This window comes from Culex quinquefasciatus, chromosome 2 (genome assembly GCF_015732765.1).
Source record: "Culex quinquefasciatus strain JHB chromosome 2, VPISU_Cqui_1.0_pri_paternal, whole genome shotgun sequence".
NCBI classification, from domain to species: domain Eukaryota; kingdom Metazoa; phylum Arthropoda; class Insecta; order Diptera; family Culicidae; genus Culex; species Culex quinquefasciatus.
In genome coordinates, this window is record NC_051862.1 from 81,787,803 (window position 1) to 81,806,271 (window position 18,469).

The window sequence follows — 18,469 nt, forward strand, 5'->3', positions numbered from 1 at the left end:
CTGAGTGTTCGAACAACAACACAATTTTGAATCGACAGGGGAGGAAGAAGCGTGGGGACACACTACCATACGCTCCGATATTTGGTTGTATTCGTTGGGAGCACTATGCTAAGAAGGTTTGGTACTCCGGGGCCCTCTGGGATGGGACATTGTATTTCCACGAATGCCCTGGACACTATTTGCTGTGGTTATAGCGCCACAACTCGCTCTCTGTAACAGTATTCCTAATTCCAGTCTGTGCTCATCAAGTCGTCGTGGCCTAGTAGTTAGCATTTTTGCTTACCAATCCAAAGGACAGGGGATCGAACCTTAACTTTCTCGTTGGGAGCAGATGGGCATCGAACCCAGAACCATTCGCTTACAAAGCGAACACCGTAAACAGTCAGCTACGGCCGCTCCCTAAGGGTCAAATGTTACAGCGATTTTAAGGTAAAAAAGATGCAAATTTAAAACTTAAATATCTCGAAATGGCGCAAGCCAAATTTCAAGCGCCAGGTTGTATTTGAAAGAGGAAATCCAGCACTACAAACGCTGCAAAATCTCAGGGGTGTTTTTCTTTGAACTCGAGATATCTTCATTTAAAAAAGTCTAATTTTCAAGGGGGGAAAACCATATGGGACCACCCTAACGAAATTCGAAAATTTAAGACCTTTTTGATTGCTGTAAAGTGAGCTAAAAAGGGTACAAATCGCAAATTTGGCCTGCCATGCTAAAGGAGGCTGAGCGAAAATTCGTCAAAGGTCAGTTTTTCACATAAAATTTCCTGGGGAATCAATTGCACTTGATTAACAGTTAAGATGTAAGTTTGGCAATTTTCCGATCAGTTGTATTTTTTCTGTAAATTGCTCTATAAAATGAAAGGGGAAGCTGAATAATGAAATTTCTTCTGTAAAAATGTTCAGGACATTGGAGCAATCCCTACAAAATCGGCCGGATTCGTCCATTTTTATTATTTTTATTTTTTGATTCGGCTCAAACTTTGTGGAGGCCTTCCCTATTAACAAAGAAGCCATTTTATGTTATTGGTTCACCCATACGAATATACATGCAATTTGAGCAGCTGTTCATACAAAAATGGTACTTAAATATTAAAACACCTGTAACTTACTAATGTTTTTTTTTTTTTTCATTTGAAGACACCAATTCGGCAAAGTTGTAGATATTGATGATGACTATTTAGAAAAAAATAGACACGAGGAAAAAAAAAATTCTTAAATTAACTTTTTTCACAAAAAAAACTGTATCGGGACCATCCATAAACCACGTGAACAAATTTTATGTGAAAAACTGTCTTTTAACAGATATTTGCTCAGCCTCCTTTTGCGTGGCAGGCCTAATTTGCGATTTGTACCCTTTTTCGCTCACTTTACAGCGATCAAAAAGGTCTTAAATTGAAGCTAGAAATGAGTTGACACCCTGTAGATGTGCCACCCTGTCAACCAACCATGTAAAAATTTCTTGGAATAAGTAGCTTAACAACTTTTCCTAAAACACCAACGCTTTAAAAGGTCACCAGTAGAAGTTGTCAGTAATTTTAAATAAAAGCCACATTCATATGCAACAACTTTTCCTAAGGCACCATTTTGCCAGGTTGCTTCCTTATTACGTTAAAAAATACGATTTCTAAATATCTACCGAAGTACTGGCAGTGTTGGCAAGAGATATAATTTTCAGCACTTATTTTGAAATTCCTCTTTTAAAAACTCTGTATCTTTTTCCAGATTTCCAGAAGCAAGAAAGGACCATACTTTTATCGGGAAAGCTTTAGAGGACATTCAGGACTATACTTATACGGTGTTAGTTTTTAAATTGAGTGAAAAATCAAAATTATAAAAATTTAAATGTAAAAAAGAGGGTTTTCCCATACATTTCCATACAAATTTGAATCGCTTTGCTGAAAGCCGGGTCAAACCCAATCGCTCCCAAATTTAGAGGGGTTCTTTGGGAGCCCAAATGGGACCGGAAAATGCCTGTTCTGTAAATTCGATCATGTCGAGCCACCCTAGTGGGTTCTTTCAGGTGCATTGTTCGGTTTTGCGCCAAAACGCGCCATTTTGAAAACAGAGCACCTTTAAAATAGGCTCAAAATTACATATAAACAGTTATAATTCCTCAAAAAAGGCTCAAAACATTTTGCTGCCTTCGCCAAAGATGTGTAATTTTGTGTCATGAACAACTCTTCAGACCACAGTGGCCCGCTAAAATGCTAACATTTTAAGAGCGAGTCCACGAACAGGGCATACCCCTTTGTATGGGACGTCGTTTGGACCTCACCAATCTGCCAGAAATTTTCAGGGGTTGTTTGTACATATAAAACTAGCATCTGGCCAAAATATGAGCACTCTAGGTCAACGGGAAGTGGGGCAAATCGGGACACAAAGTTTGAAGGTTCAAAAACGTAATAAATCTTAAAAAGGCTATAACTCAGGCAAAATTCAATTTAATTTCAAAATTCAAAATACATCTTAAAGGGCTTCAAAAATGCAACAAAATGCAGGGTAGAGCATCTCAATTGGTTAATTCTAAAGGGAGTTATTGGCATTTTAGTGAAAAAATAGCATAATTTTCAAACTGAAATAAAAAAGTGTTCCATCCAGATATCAACTCGGTTCGACCTGCAGCTTGTAGGGGACATCTGGGACTACCATCTGAGACTGAGACCACTTTGGGTAAGGCAGTTTAACATATTGAATAGACACTTTTACTTTTAGTGAATTTTTTGGTTGTGAATTTATGGGACATTTGTCTCGACCGTGCTCGCGTGTGTTGGTTTGTGTTTGTACTTTTTTTGCTTTCCCAAACATTTTAATTTTTGTTATTGCTGATTTAAACGCTTTTATCGAGTTTTGGCTAGAAAGGGGCAAGTTTAATTCAGGAAGCAATATTTTTATATGATGAATGGGCGTACGACATGCTCTGCCCAAGTAGTGTTTTGGAAAGGCCTGAAAAATTATTCGATGTGAATTAGATTTGTGTTTTATTATGTTAAGAAGTGAAATCCATTTTTCGAAACGGTTGTAGTGGTGGAATGGAAGTACAAAAGAAATTATCGTGATTTTAGATAAAAAGTGCGTAACAGCGATTCAACTTACTGGATAACATGAGTGTTTTTTGAAAGTGTAATTTGTTTAAGAATAGAGAGAAGAGCATATTGATCGTAAGTTGGAGTTTTAGCAAAGTCAAAAATCTGGTCTGAGAAGGAACGGTGAATTTAGGGTTTATTTGCCACAAAGTTGTTGATGATGACAAAACAAGCGCCGGTCAGAAGTTTTTCGGGTGAGTTCGTTTCATGTCGTGTAAGTGTATTTGTGCGTGTGTGAGAGGAAGAGGGAGATAGGAAAAAAGAGAGTTTGTGTGTATGCGGTGCGGGATTATGACTTCTGTTGAATAAAATTTAATTTCTATCGCCGCGAGATTCCGTTTCCTCTACCGGTTCACGTCGCGGCCGTCGCGCTAGATTTTAGTTGCAGTTCTTGAGTACGCGGCGCGGGTGAATTTGCAAGAAAGCTGGTGCATTTGAAACGACTACTTAATTTCGGACGGGCTCGTTTTATGATGGTTTTTGTAATTATTTTTTGGGTATTTTGCTGATAAAATTCGTTAAGTTAAGAAACAATTTCAATGTCGCAATTTCAATAGATTTTGTTTCGTTTTGTAATGTTTTCGTGTTATCCGCTAGCAATTCTAGTACACGTGACAGGACCTTCCTTTAGCATCGCAGCTCGTAAGGCAGGGTGAGAAGTATTATTTTCAAGTGCAAGGCTTTTCTGTAGCATCGTGGATTATCCCGATCGTACGCTAAACGATTAATTAAATAAACAAGTATGTAAATCGCTCCAAATCAACTCACTGATGTTAATATTTTACCCTCTAATTACACATCGTTTTGGTTTTATCTTTCCACAGCCGGCTGTCTAAGATCAAACCATTGAATTAAAATTTCACGAAATAAACGGGAAATGTCTCATCCGCAGCATCCGATTGCTTGCCTTGAGAATAATACATTATACCTTTCAACAAGCATGGTGTTGAGCGTATTTTGTTTTGTGTGTGTGTGTGTGCTTGTTTTTTCAGTGCTAGCGTGTATTTTTTCAGAATATTCCAGTAGATTCGGTGCTGTTAAACGTTCGCGTCGTGGTCGGTTCTACCCGCTAAATAATTTCATCGTTATCATTTCGTACCGTCGGTTTGTCGTTATCTTCCAATTTGATTAGATCTGATCGAAAAGTTGTTTATTTTTGTTCGGCTTCGATTCGGGCGCATTTGTTTCTGTTGATTATCCAGTCAGCCTAATTGTAATAATCGGTTTCATCTCTTTTCCGCGCGCGGTTGAGTCAACTTTACATTGTTTTTGAATATTTTCTCATTCTTCTCAGTGGCTTAATACTAATCTTTTGACGCGAAATAAATAAAAATCGGTCGATCGGTTGCCACGTTTACTGTCGAGTTTGCCACGCATTTAGCATATTTTTATTTTTATATTTTTGCATTTAATACTTAATAAGTTTTCGCAAATCAAAAGTCCTTCCCACAGCGCCAATGCTTGGAAGGCACGCGTTCGATTAAAAAACTTTCTAAATAATTAACATTGTATCTTTCCGCAGCCGGCTGCCTAAGATTTTAAAAACTCAACCGATAAACAAATTGCTTATGGTCGCATCACCTACCACAGTGAATCCTGACCTCATACCCATCTTACTAACCCCTCAAAACTCATGTGATACTTTGTCGGAGACGCAGTCGATTTGGCGGTCCCATCACTCAAGTATCGGACTAACATTCCCATCCACTTCCCCGTGTCTTACCACTGGTCGTGGCCGGCGTCGGTATTGATCAGCACGATAGGGACCTTTGAAAATTGCGAAGGGGTGATGATTGGTTCCTACTTTTCATCTGTGGTCCACGGAGCAATGATTGGGGGTCCTGGTCAATAACGAAGTAGCAGCTACGGGTAGACACCAATGCTATGCTATGCTATGCTATTTTTTGGTTGTGAATTTATGCTCGGGGGACCCCTTAGATCCCATTTTCTGGTGATAATTTTATCATATTCGTGTTCCTGAGACAATTTCACAATAGAAACATACATAAAAATGTATATTATCATCCATTTTAAACCTTTAAAAAATGAAAGATAAAAAAATTAAGAAGCTGCTTTTTTTCTGGTGTCATCTAGTATCCTTGGAAACGAACTTGATTTTCAATAAATGTGAATCAAAGTTTTTTTAACTTTCATTTTTTAAAGGGTTAAAATGGATGAAAACAAACATTTTTATGCATGTTTCCAATGTGAAATTGTCTCAGGAACACGATTATGATAAAATTATCACCAGAAAATAGGATCTAAGGGGTCATCTGAGCAAAAATTTACTACCAAAAAATTCACTAAAAGTAAAAGTGTCTATTTGATATATTAAACTGCCTTACCCAAAGTGGTCTCAGTCTCAGATGGTAGTCCCAGATGTCCCCTACAAGCTGCAGGTCGAACCGAGTTGATATCTGGATGGAACACTTTTTTATTTCAGTTTGAAAATTATGCTATTTTTTCACTAAAATGCCAATAACTCCCTTTAGAATTAACCAATTGAGATGCTCTACCCTGCATTTTGTTGCATTTTTGAAGCCCTTTAAGATGCATTTTGAATTTTGAAATTAAATTGAATTTTGCCTGAGTTATAGCCTTTTTAAGATTTTTTACGTTTTTGAACCTTCAAACTTTGTGTCCCGATTTGCCCCACTTCCCGTTGACCTAGAGTGCTCATATTTTGGCCAGATGCTAGTTTTATATGTACAAACAACCCCTGAATATTTCAGGCAGATTGGTGAGGTCGATGCGAGATGGGTATGCTTTGCTCGTGGACTCGCTCTTAAGTTATTACAAAAAAAATGCTTTTTTGAACCATTTTTCCAGAAATGGCGTATATCGAGTAGATTAAGAGCTACAAATTTGACGTTTTCGACAAACTTTCATGAAATTTTCTCCTCTACAATTTTGCTGAAGACACCAAAGCGGTAAAACGTCATCCAACAAAGTTAGTTTTTGTTTGACACCCTGGAGGGTCAATAACATCAAAAGATAGCCCTTATCAAGTACAACAACTCTTCCGAAGACACCATTTGGCTAAGACGTCAAATAAAGTAGTTATCAATTTACTCCACTTAATTTTGCCATTCCGAATGCAAGGGGGTCAACAAAGTTGGAAATACAACTTCAACCAACAACACCCAACCTCCACCTCCAAAAGGTAGATCCAAAACAGATACGCCTATACCCTAAGTTACAATGAAAAAGCATTTCCGCCGACTTTTTTTACCAAAGGTTCAAAGAGCCGGTGAAGTTGCATTTCCAACTTTTTTGACCACGTTGGGGCTACAAGTGTTAAATAACAAAAGAGGTAATATTGAACCTTTCTATTTTACAGCATCCAAATTAACACAGTTTTTAAATGTGTGGCTGAGCCGCAAAATTACTTTAAAAAATCTGAAATAAGTTCTTGAAAATTAGCCGAGGGGAAAATAGATCGACACAGGTTGAGAACCACTGTTTTAGGGGGCTGAAAATGGCATCCTTTGCGCTAGAGTTTCGATGGTGCAACATTTGATATCGAATATATAAAAATATGAAAAAATGGAAGAAAAATCTAAAACATTGTCAAACAAAAACTTTCAAATAATCAAATTTGCAATCGGAAGTGACTAAACAATTTTTGGTTTGTATGGAGCGTGAAAAATAAAAATGGATGAATTAATGAATGAAATCTAATGAAAAATGTGTAAATAAACCCTTTCAAAAGTTACTCTTTGTTTTAAAATATGTAGAGCATAGAAATAGTAAATTAAAACGAAAAATCAAGCACATGTAAAAAAACATTTTTTGGTTGATGCATTCTAAATCAATATATGAGTTTTTTTTTTTGTAAACAAATAACGTCATGATTCGAAATCCGGACACTTAGTAGCATATCATTTTTGTTATAGCTGGCAAAAAATCATGTAATAAGTTGGAAATGTAGAAACATCATCAGGATGTAGTATAAACAGTCAGTTTCAAGAAAATGCATGCAAAATATTTTTTTTTCTAACAATTTTTCATCAGAATTTTAAAATCAAAATGACTTGTTGTGCTTCGAATCCCGGACTCCGATAAAAGCTGATTCGAAATCCGGACACTTTTGCTTCGAATTCCGGACACTCGATTTTAAATATGAATCGCACAAATTTGGACTGAAATGTTAGTGAATGGCATTCTTTAGGTCTCAAATAAGCTCTTAACACCGAAACAATTGATAGTTTATCTAAAAATTTGCTAGAATTTAAGGAAATCGAAACCATAAATTTCTGCTTTGCCTTCCCGGTGCTTCGAACGCCTATGAAATATTTCAGGTGAAATGTTTCGCATTTTTGGTAAACTTATAATTTTATTGTATTTAATTGTTTTGGCATTAATTACAGCGTCCAAACAAACTTTAAATGAAAGTTGATGTTGGAATTCATCAAATAACACAGTTTTGACATTCATAATGCGAACTTATATCCAAATAATTGATAAAACAAGATGAAGTGTCCGGGTTTCGAAGCGTCCGGGAATTCGAATCATGACGTTATTGCCAACCAGCCTTCAGTTAAAGAAGATCCAAAATAAACTAAAAAAGACAATATTTGAACCTAGTTGAGTTCAAATTTTGCAACTGATCATGTTAGAAGCATGGTGCGTTGTTTTTTTTTGCAAAGTAATCATTGTTCGATATATGGGTTCGACTTTTGTACAGTTTCGTTGAATGTAACCAAAAAAAAAGTGCTTTTCCACAACTTTGCAACAGCTTGCTGTTTAATTTCCCTCAGCAAGCAAAGTAGCATTCAGTACCTAGAGCTATTTCTATCCAAACTCGTCGTCCCCATCCACATCACGTTGGTCGACAGTCGAAGGGCAGCCGCCAAAGTGTTACAACAGCAATCGATTGCAAATTTCCGGTGGCGAGCTTGCACAGGAGTTTGCACTTACTTGTCCTCGTGTTTGTTGAAAACGCCGTTGAAGAGTACGTTCAATTTTAAATTTATTGCTGGAGGTCTTTTTCAATTCGGGAATTATTTATTTTGTTCAGTCTTAACCGATATGATGATGCCTTTTGGGTGTTGAAGGTGGAAATTCAATCAACGTTCAAGCACCATCCAAAAACTGCTGGACCAAATCTAATCAATTTCGTCTGGACGGGAAAATTGACACTCTAATCTAATTTACACCTGTTTCCCCTCTCTCTTTCTCTCCCACCCCCCAATAGGCAAAGTCCTCAATGAGGGCTCCATGCGGAGAACGGCCTCGCTGGACGCGCTCTACTTGCGACCCGTTCCGGCCTGGAGTCTGGTCACCTCGACGTTGCTCCAGCTGGACAAGGCCACCCAGACGGAGGAGTCATTTCTGGAGCGAACCCGCGGCAGCACGTGGACCCCCACGGCGACGGCAGGATCGGGCCCGTCGGCGGACTCGTCGCCGGTCATCACGCGGACGGCCGAGGTGACGACGCCGACGACCGACCTCAAGATGGAGAAGGTGATACGACAAAGACTGCAACGCACGCACCGCGGTGAACACTCGGTCAGCTCGCAGACGCTGAGCCCCAACCACGGTGAGTAGGGCGGGTTGTTTATTTCTGGATTTTTGTTTTGGTTTTGTGTTAAATAAACCAAACTAAAACCGAAAACGTTCCAAAAAATCAGGGCTAAACAAAATACCCAAAAAATCAAACCTATTTTACTCTTCTAGCTAAAGCCAGCCCAGTTTCCATACCTCCACGTACCTGCCCACCCGTGCACATGCGGCCAATGCGGAACTCGGTAGAGGGGCTGAACCAGGAGATCGAGAAGCTGGTTCTTTACCCGGGCCAACCCCACACCTGTCGATCTGAGCTGGAAATGGTAACGTAACTTAACACTATATCTGCCTTCATCAGGTTTAATCCAAACCTCCTTCTTTTAGTACTCCCGCGGCACGCCGGAAGGTCACCGCGCCCCGCTGGCGGACATTTTCCATGCGGCGGCAGGTGGTGGTGGCGGCGGGAGTGGCTGCGGCGGAGGACCTCCGGGAATGTCGAGCGACACGCGCTCCGTAAACACGCAGACCCCGCTCGGTGATACGTTGTCGTCGGACGACGGAAGCCAGAGCACGTCGCCGGAGGGCGAGGGTGGGGCTGGTGCGGCCACGAGTGCGTCGCCTCGGATTAACAAATTTCTGGCGCGGGAACCGCCGGATGGTTGTGAAAAGGTAAGCAGATGTTGGCCAGGCTGTTTTTCAATGTGTGTTTCAAAAAATCACTTGGTGCGGAAAAGCGAATGCGATCTGCTTGCGAAGCATTCAAAATGATTCTGCTTGCTGAACAAGATTCGTCTTGTAAGTTCTATAAACTTTTGGTATCAAGCAAGCTAAAAAAATATATATATTTTTTCAAATCAACACAAGTTACTAAAACAAAAGAAATCGAGAACACCAAAAAACAGTCCATATATTTTTGGGGAAATATACCAATTTTCAACATATGGAGAGTTTGTTTCTTGATTAAAGCTCCAAAATAACTGTTTATGCCATAGACTTACCAGCAACAGCTCCGCCTCGAGTAAGCACACAAGTTAATGCCATTTACTGGCCAACAAGATCAATTTTAAATCACTTTTGATTAAAATATCTATTTTGAGGCACCATTTCTTTTTTTCACTTTGATTGCACACACATTAACAAGCAAGATGAGAGCTCAACGAAAGTCGCCATCACTATCTTTTCATTTGCGCAAACAATTTCACAGCGCTTAAGATGTGAAATTGATCCCAACTACCGGCAACATGTGCTTTTGAACAAGGTTTAACCACTCACTTGGAAAATAATTCCGAAACATGTAACTTATTAGCAAAAAATCAAAAAAAAAATCAAACCATCCACATTAACGACCCCCGGGTCTTTTGTGGTCTCTATTGCAAGTTTCTGCTCGAACCTAGGAGTCCGAAGGCTTGAATGGGGAGAGCACCCAAACCTCTTTCTACTCCAAGGAACCTTCTACCCCAGTGTTTGAACTGACGACCTTTGGATTGCGAGTACAACCGCCGCCAGCGATTCCACCGGAGTAGGCTTGGTTTGGTGTGTTGTTTGTGCTTATGGCATGGAGACGACTCCTACACCTGGAATGACTTAACGGCCTAACAACAACCAAGGCCGGGACCGACATTTTACTTCCTCATCCGATGGAACTTATTAGCAAGCGCTATAAAAAAGCAAACAACGTTTATACCTCTTATAATCAAAGGCTAGCGATTCCCAAGCGAGAAACAAAGGCAAATAAAGAACAAAAGATGGCCACCAACACCACCAGCCAGCAGCGCGTGAGCCACTTTTGAGCCAATTTTGGAGAGTGAGCCTAAAATTTCCTAAAAGTTATACGGCATGGACTCACAAAAAGAAACACACAACAGGAAATAATAAATATTTGACTTAAAATGAATTTATTACGCTTAACAAAAATTTGTTGGTGGGGCGGAGGAGAGGGGGGGGGGGGGTGAAAGAAAGAGGAGGGAGGGGTTGTGTCCTTAAAGTGGGGTGGGAGCTTATCCATAATTTAATAATATAAACTTGCAATATAATATATGCAGGCCAAGGATTGATACCTAAGAGCATGCAATGGCACTGACCTTGTTGCGTGCTCTTCGGTTGACGTCCACGTAAGGAACATCCTGGAAGGAGCGTAACTAACTACATCCGTAGTTCTGTTAGATCATCCGAATTATCTTGATCAGAACAGTATAGCTCTGGTTCCTTGCGAGTGTCCTATTTTCTTACCTCCACGTTGGCTTGGTTTTCATGATGACCTAGCTGGTGGCCTGTGGAAACGGATCGTAAACCTTTGACCACCGCGGGTCAGAGTCGAGACGGCTAAAAGAAAGGGGCGCAACAATGTGGGAAAGGGAAGTAATTTGTGATTGTAGACGGTATTGTTCTGATTCGCAGTATGTTGAGTCAACTGCTGTGGATGTACCTGAAACATCGCACAACGGGGTTTCTCTTCTCTTCATTCTCAGCTACCACCTATCTCCTATTTTTATTTTGCTCTTCTGATTCCCAATTCTTCACTGATTCTTCTATTTAATATCCAACATTTGATTTTAATTTTACTAACTTTTGATTCTCTCATCTCTCAAAGCTTTTCCACTCTTTTCTATCAATTGATACTGCTGTAACAAACTTTGTTTTGTTTTTTTTTCTTTTTTTTTTTTCCTTAAAAATATACTTTTCCTTAATGTACTAGTAATATCAAGTCTATTTATCATTCGCCTAATCTTTTTTGATTTTATAGCGAATTTATTTATTTGAGTAATTCTTTATCTGTCCTATAAATTATCATTACTATCATCTAAGCTTGTTTTGTATCTCTATTTATTAACTATTGTCTAATTTTACATCTAATACATCTAGCTTCTCATTTGTATTCTTCAAAATACGCTCATCATTCTCTTACTATTGATACTTGATTTTTATAAAATAAATTCTCTTTTACTGTCTATTGTTTTCAATCCTCACCCTTTTTTCAAACAAGTGAGGTTTGAGCCCTTACTCAATTTATGGAATGGTTAAAGGATTAACACAAATATTACTATTGTATTTTTGGTAAACTTTTATAACATGCTTAGGACCAAAAATTGTAACAAAACACAGCGACAAAAGAAATAGCAACAGATAAACAGACTCAACAATAGGGAAGATTTCAGGAGAAAACAATACACAGTAAAATAACAACTAGTTTTTGAATTCAAACTAAAAATAAAACAGTTTTTGCTTTAATAAAAGTTGATAGGCACACTATAAATGGTTAGGCGCTTATACTTACATCAAACCCTACGTAATGTACCACCCCCGGCCGAGTTAAAATGCGTAACCGGAAAAGAAGGTGTGCATGCCTGGCACGAACACTCAAAGCGTGTTCTAGCGTGCTGCTCGTACTGACTCAGAGCAAGGGTGAGATGTAGGTGTAAGGGCAGTGCGTGTTCGTCGGGAACCTAGTGCATAAGATCGGTCAAGGCCCGTTCTTACACTGAAAATTGCGAATTGCGAATAAACTTGCAATATAATATATATGCAATTCTGCTTCACTTGCAAATGTTCCCTGGAGATGGAGCCACACGTTGCCGTCGTTTCAGGGCTATTTGCAAAGATGGTTTCCGATGTTGATATATATCACACATTTATTTTATATTTATATACTTGTGTTGATAGAAATCACAACTATTGTACTATGTAAAATTGCAAGATATTGTTTTTTTTTTATTTGCATCTCAATATTCTTGTTTGTAAAATCTGCTTTGAACAGGTTTTAATCTTTTTAATACGTCGTTAGCTTAGGTAGAAATTCATAAAGCACAGCAACGCTTACACAAAACAGTAAGAGAGGCCTCTTCTAGGCATTGTGATTTTTTTCGTTTTTTTTTTCAAAGTGGGTGTTAGGTTAGGATTTGGTATTTTGATAAATTAGTTTTGTTGCAAGGCACTCAGAATAGTTAGTATTTTTTTGTAACTTTAGGTTGTTTAATAGTTCCAGACTCCATCTGTGTGTAAGTGAGTTAAGTAATGCTTTCAGAATCTCTGATTTCAATTTATGTGGTATGCTAACCATTCGGAATAGTCAAAAAAATCCATAGAATCTCGATCAATCAGTAATGAAATGATATCGGACAAAATTCGTTAATCTGTTGAACTAACGGTTCTCGGATTATGGTTGTATCGACCATTGTTGCGAATCGAGGATCTACTGGAGTTTTGACGATCAAATGGAGCCTAACATTTCAAAGGGACACATGGTTTTTGTGAACAGGGAGGCATCTCTCTCACTCAAATGACAGTTTACATAATGTATGATAGGGATACACTCCTTTTTGCAGAGCTTATGTGCCCTAATGAAATGGAAGGCACGAAATCCGTAATAACAGTTCAATGGAGCGCGTCTGCATTTGTGGACAGACAGTCTATCCCTTTCGCTCAAGTGACAGTTCACGTCAAGTAAGAGGGGGATAGACTGCTTGTTTACAAATGCAGATTCGCCCTATTGAACTGTTACTACGGAAATAGTCGTCTTAACAACGAGTGTTCAACTTGTAAAGTATGAACTGTTCAGTTATGTTTATTGGGTTAAAAACAAGGTAAAGGAATGTTTGGCATTTGGGAGTTTGAGATTCAAGTTTCTTTCAGAAAGTTTAGTTTAGGTTGTTGATAAATGTTTGTTTTCCGTAAATAATAGATTGGACTTTAATCATTGGTTAAACTGGTCGAAGTGTACTATTTCATTTGCACATCTGCTTCTAGTTGTAATGTACGATAAGACTACTGACAGACGCGACAGGACGGGGCCCAGAAAAAAATGCATCAAGATTTATATTCCATAGACAAGTTAGCTTTCATCTTTCGGTTTCCTGTTTTTTTTTTAAATTTCCTTTAAATTTGAAATACATCATAGGTGTCCTTTGTATAAATCTCCGATTATTTACATTTTCTTATTCAATTAACTAATAGTTCAATTTCTTCCGGGCCTTTTTACTTTGAATCATAATTTCAGATTTCCTTTATTCAGTGTTAAACTTAGATTAACGTAACTGCTTAAGTCATCCAAGTTCTTACTACTCACACCTACACTAATTTTCTTTCACCTTCCCCCTCCTGATCCTCTATATCTTCCGGTGGTGTTCATTTGGTATGCAATACTAGTTCGGCCACTACCCTATTTTCCACAAGAAACCGGACTTGGACTGACTTGAGGCCGCGTCCCCCACCTTGCTCCGTAAAACGAAAACGAAAACGAAAACGAATTCTGCTTCACTTGCAAATGTATGAAAAGACTATTTATTATAAACAATCAACTATTGAAAAACATGAAAAGTCATAAAAATCGACGTATATCATTTCAATACCATACAATTACCTAAATTTGTATCAAAAAAACATTTAAAAAGCAAAAAAATAATTTGGCCGCCTGTTTGTATGGAGATGGCCCATAGTGCGCAGCCGATAATAGAAATTGCTTGGGCTCCAGTGCATTTTCATCAGACCAGAATACACTTGGGAAATATTTTGTAAAATCTCTGTTATGGTGCTTTCGGTATGCCCAAAAGAAGCCATTTTGCATCATTAGTTTGTCGATAGAATTTTCCTTTCAAATTTGGCAGCTGTCCATACAAAAATGATGTATGAAAATTCAAAAATCTGTATCTTATGAAGGATTTTTTTGATCGATTTGGTGTCTTCGGCAAAGTTGTAGGTATGTAAAGGACTACACGGAAAAAATGATACACGGTATTTTTTTTTGTGATTTTTTAATTTAACTTTTTGTCACTGAAACTTGATCTGCAAAAAAACGTTACTTAATCCTTCTTTAGGTGGTTGGTGCCTTCCTCGCATATTTTTATCAAAATATCTGAGATCCGGCTTCAAAAAAAGGTTACTGAAAACACTAAAGTACTTATAACTTTTGATAGGGTTGTCAGATCTTCAATCTTTTGGGCATGTTGGAAAGGTCTTTTGATTACCTATCCAACGATGTGTCGCATGATAGATCCGGACAACTTTTTCATCAAAATATTTGAGATCCGGCCTCAAAAAAGTATGTATGTATGTATGTATGATCCCCATACCCGCAGGCAACTTGGTCCCGAAACACATGTGAGCGCTAGGTGAACAATTCGATCTAATCTAATCTAATCTAATCAGACCCTAGCGCAGCCAATCTTTCGAAGGGATCCTGGAGAGTGCCTTAGGTTAGATGACGCCTAGCACTCTTCTTGTCATTTATTAACATTTGTAGTGCGCCATTGCATCGGAATGCATTGAAACATCACAAGCGTTAAAGCGGCCAGGCCTACTGCGTAAAGCCGTATCGCAGAGATGACTCGTAATTGGGTTGAGTTTGAGCACTGAGTGTTCGAACAACAACACAATTCTGAATCGACAGGGAGGAAGAAGCGTGGGGACACACCACCATACGCTCCGAGATTTGGTTGTATTCGTTGGGAGCACCATGCTAAGAAGGTTTGGTACTCCGGGACCCTCTGGGATGGGACATTGTATTTCCACGAATGCCCTGGACACTATTTGCCGTGGTTATAGCGCCACAACTCGCTCTCTGTAACAGTAGTTCTAATTCCAGTCCAAGCTTACCAAGTCGTCATGGCCTAGTGGTTAGCATTTTTGCTTACCAACCCAAAGGACAGGGGATCGAACCCCGCCTCGAGCGACTTTGATTTTTCGTTCATATTCATCATTTCAAATTCTGTGTACTTAGCTTTCTCGTTGGGAGCAGATGGGAATCGAACCCAGAACCATTCGCTTACAAAGCGAACACCGTAACCAGTCAGCCACGGCCGCTCCTCAACTAGGTGAACAATTCGATCATCTTTTACTCCGTAATCTGTACACCCACGTGCATAAGTTTTTTTTTGCACGAATTTTAATGCTACAAATACCGGCGCATAGAATAAAATGATTTCCCTCTTCCCACCCCAAAGCGCCGGAAATTTGTAGCGGGTGTAGGGACACTTTGCATAGACGCCCTTGCTCCCATCACGTCACTGAGGATATGGAGCGACGAGAAATTAATAAGCATGCCCCCTTCAGTCGAACCTTCATTAGAGAAGCAGGCAATCCACAACTCACAGCGAACGACCAAGGGAACACCCTACCGCGTATTTAGTAAATTGGCGTGAAACGTCACTTGAATCTTCTTGGAATTCTGTCCTATATTTGCTGAACTACCGGCAACCAAATTGGTACGGAACCAAAACAGCAAACAACTTCCTGGATTCCGGTGAAATCTTGAGGGACAAGTCAGGTGTTGGTAAAAGCCATCATGGCCTGGCTGATAATCTTGAACATCAGGACTGGAACCACACGACGTTTTAACTGATGGTAACTTAGTGGTGTGCACCAGCTGCTGCTTATCCGCCGATATTGTTCGCAATTGACATCTCCTGGGCGTCACGGAGATCTTCCACTGCTATCGCTATCACTGGCCACCAACAGATTTACCGGTTAAATATCATTATTTTCACTAACTTTGTATTTTTTTATCAAATATTTTAGGATTGAAAAATGACATCTTGAAAAAATTACGTCCAGTCTCACGCACGGATTGCTTCGATCACCTTGAGATCCGGCCTCAAAAAATTGTGCAAATAACACTCAAGTGCTCATAACTTTTGATGGGTTGTCAGATCTTCAATCTTTTGAACGCGTTGGAACGGTCTTTCTAATACCTTTCTAACAGTATATAGCATGACGGGTTTTCTTACAAAAACCACCCTTTTTACAATCTTTCGAAGTTTAGCTAAAATCGTTTCTTTAGCATAACTTTTGAAGTACTTTTCTAAACTTCACAATATTAACTATGGTCTTGTGGGACCCCAAGACGGGTCTAATGAGACCAAAACAGTCCAAATCGGTTCAGCCAGTCCGGAGATAATTGTGTGCATATTTTTCGGTGCACGGACTTACAGACATACACACGCACAGACATTTGCTCAGAATTTGATTCTGAGCCGATAGGTATACGTGAAGGTAGGTCTACGAGGTCGAATAAAGAAGTTCATTTTTCGAGAGATTTTATAGCCTTTCCTCATTGAGCTGAGGAAGGCAAAACTTTTTTCAAATTTTTTGAATTAAGACCAACATTTCAAAAGGGCCAAGCATTCAATTTTACGCTCTTTTTAAATGGTGGGTTGTTTGGGTTAGACTTAGAAAACATGAATTTTCCTGTTTTTAAACCTGTGCATGGCAATATTTTAGCAAGTAAGGGTAAATGTGCACTAATTTTGAAAAAAATAAAAACTGCGAATTTTTTTCAAAAAAGTTACCAAAAAATTGCTTTACTTTGAAAACGTAGTACTTTTTGATTGCAAATTTGTTTTAACATCGAAAAATGAAGTTGAAAACATGGAAATTTCTAAAAAGTTGGCATTTAATGTCCCCTAACACATATAAAAAAAATAAAATAGTGTTTTTTTGCAAATCAAGCTTTAGTGACAAAAAGTTAAATAAAAAATCACCAAATTTATTTTACCGTGTATCATTTTTTTTTCAGTGTAGTCCATATCAAGTGTAGTCCTACAACTTTGCCCAAGACACCAAATCGATCAAAAAATTCTTTCAAAAGATGCAGATTTTTTTTTGTATGGACAGCTGCCTAATTTGTAAGGAAAATTATATGGACAAACTAATGATGCAAAATGGCTTCTTTGTGCATACCGAAGGCACCAAAAAAGTTTCAGCCGGATTAAAAAATACAAAAAAAAAATCGAAGCCCGAAATCTGATATAACTGCTCAGCTGCTAGCTTTACTGAACTGTCATTCCTTTCCGAGATGACAAATAAAAGGTGTTCGATAAACCAATCTGCTCTTTCTTCTTCCTACCCACGGTGCAGGTCAACCTGAAGCTGACCGAAGCCACCGACACCAGTACAAGTACGACCCACTTCAAGCCGTGCGTCGCGTTCCAGCTGAGACCGTCGCTGGGGTCCGCATTCCAGCCGCTGCAGCCGATTCCGATGCTGAAAACCACCCCGGAGGACGACGGCGCCTCCGAAGAGGCGGCATCTGGCGGCGAGTCGGCCAACTAAGGTAACGTTTTCTTCACCCACACACACACACTCATATGCTCCGGTAGGTACAACCCCACACTCTTAACAACAATGTCGATTCGAAAGCATCTTTTTGTAAGCCAGAAACCTAAACCTAAATCCCGTCTATCGATTGGGAGCAAATACACAGCAGTAGTGAATGAAACGAAATTTTCCCCCGAGGTAAAACAAAACACTAGACTTTTAAACTATTTCCAAAATATTAAACTTAGGCGCTTCGTACACGTGCGAAAACAAAGGCAGAATACACAATCGTGTGTCAAATAGATGTTTGTTTTTATTTTTCATTCGGGTGTTTGAAACAATAGGTTTGCTGTACACAATGTCATGTCACATTTGTTTTGAAGGGAACTTTTGATTTCAGTAACTCAAACCCCTTAAGTAGTAGCATGATGCTGAAAATTCGTGTGAATGATAGTAATCACAACAAGTGGAAGAAGAACGGTGAGAGGTGAACAAAACTAGCTACCGAAAACGAAAGACTTAATGGAAGATACTTCAGGAGAAGAGCTGCGAGGGGAACGTAAGGTTCATTTTGGGATCGCTTCAACGTTTACACACATACAATTCAAGAATGAGAGTAATTTTGTACGGGCGGATCAGATCATCAGATTTGAAAGAAAAATGCAAACCTCGTCTGTGTGTGAATCTTTACACACACTGACAGCAAACTATCGCGCACACATATGCATTCAAAAACAACAACACAAATACAAGCAACAGCAGAGATACAATAGCATTTTGTAACAATCTGGTAAAAAGGAACATGTGAGGATAATAACATTTTGTAGGGGATTTAGTTCCACAGCAAGGCGA

General features: G+C 39.0%; 1 protein-coding gene across 1 annotated transcript in view; it reads left to right on the plus strand.

The window, feature by feature from the left end:
* The window catches only part of LOC6043514 (protein FAM117B), a 33,490-nt gene extending 15,248 nt beyond the window's left edge, over positions 1-18,242 (plus strand). The window contains exons 2-5 of the mRNA XM_001859433.2: positions 8,280-8,624; positions 8,762-8,913; positions 8,975-9,259; positions 17,438-18,242. Coding sequence (XP_001859471.2) covers positions 8,280-8,624; positions 8,762-8,913; positions 8,975-9,259; positions 17,438-17,632 — 977 coding nt within the window. The 3' untranslated portion in view covers positions 17,633-18,242. The remainder of the gene's footprint in view (positions 1-8,279; positions 8,625-8,761; positions 8,914-8,974; positions 9,260-17,437) is intronic.
* The last annotated feature ends 227 nt before the right edge of the window (positions 18,243-18,469 follow it).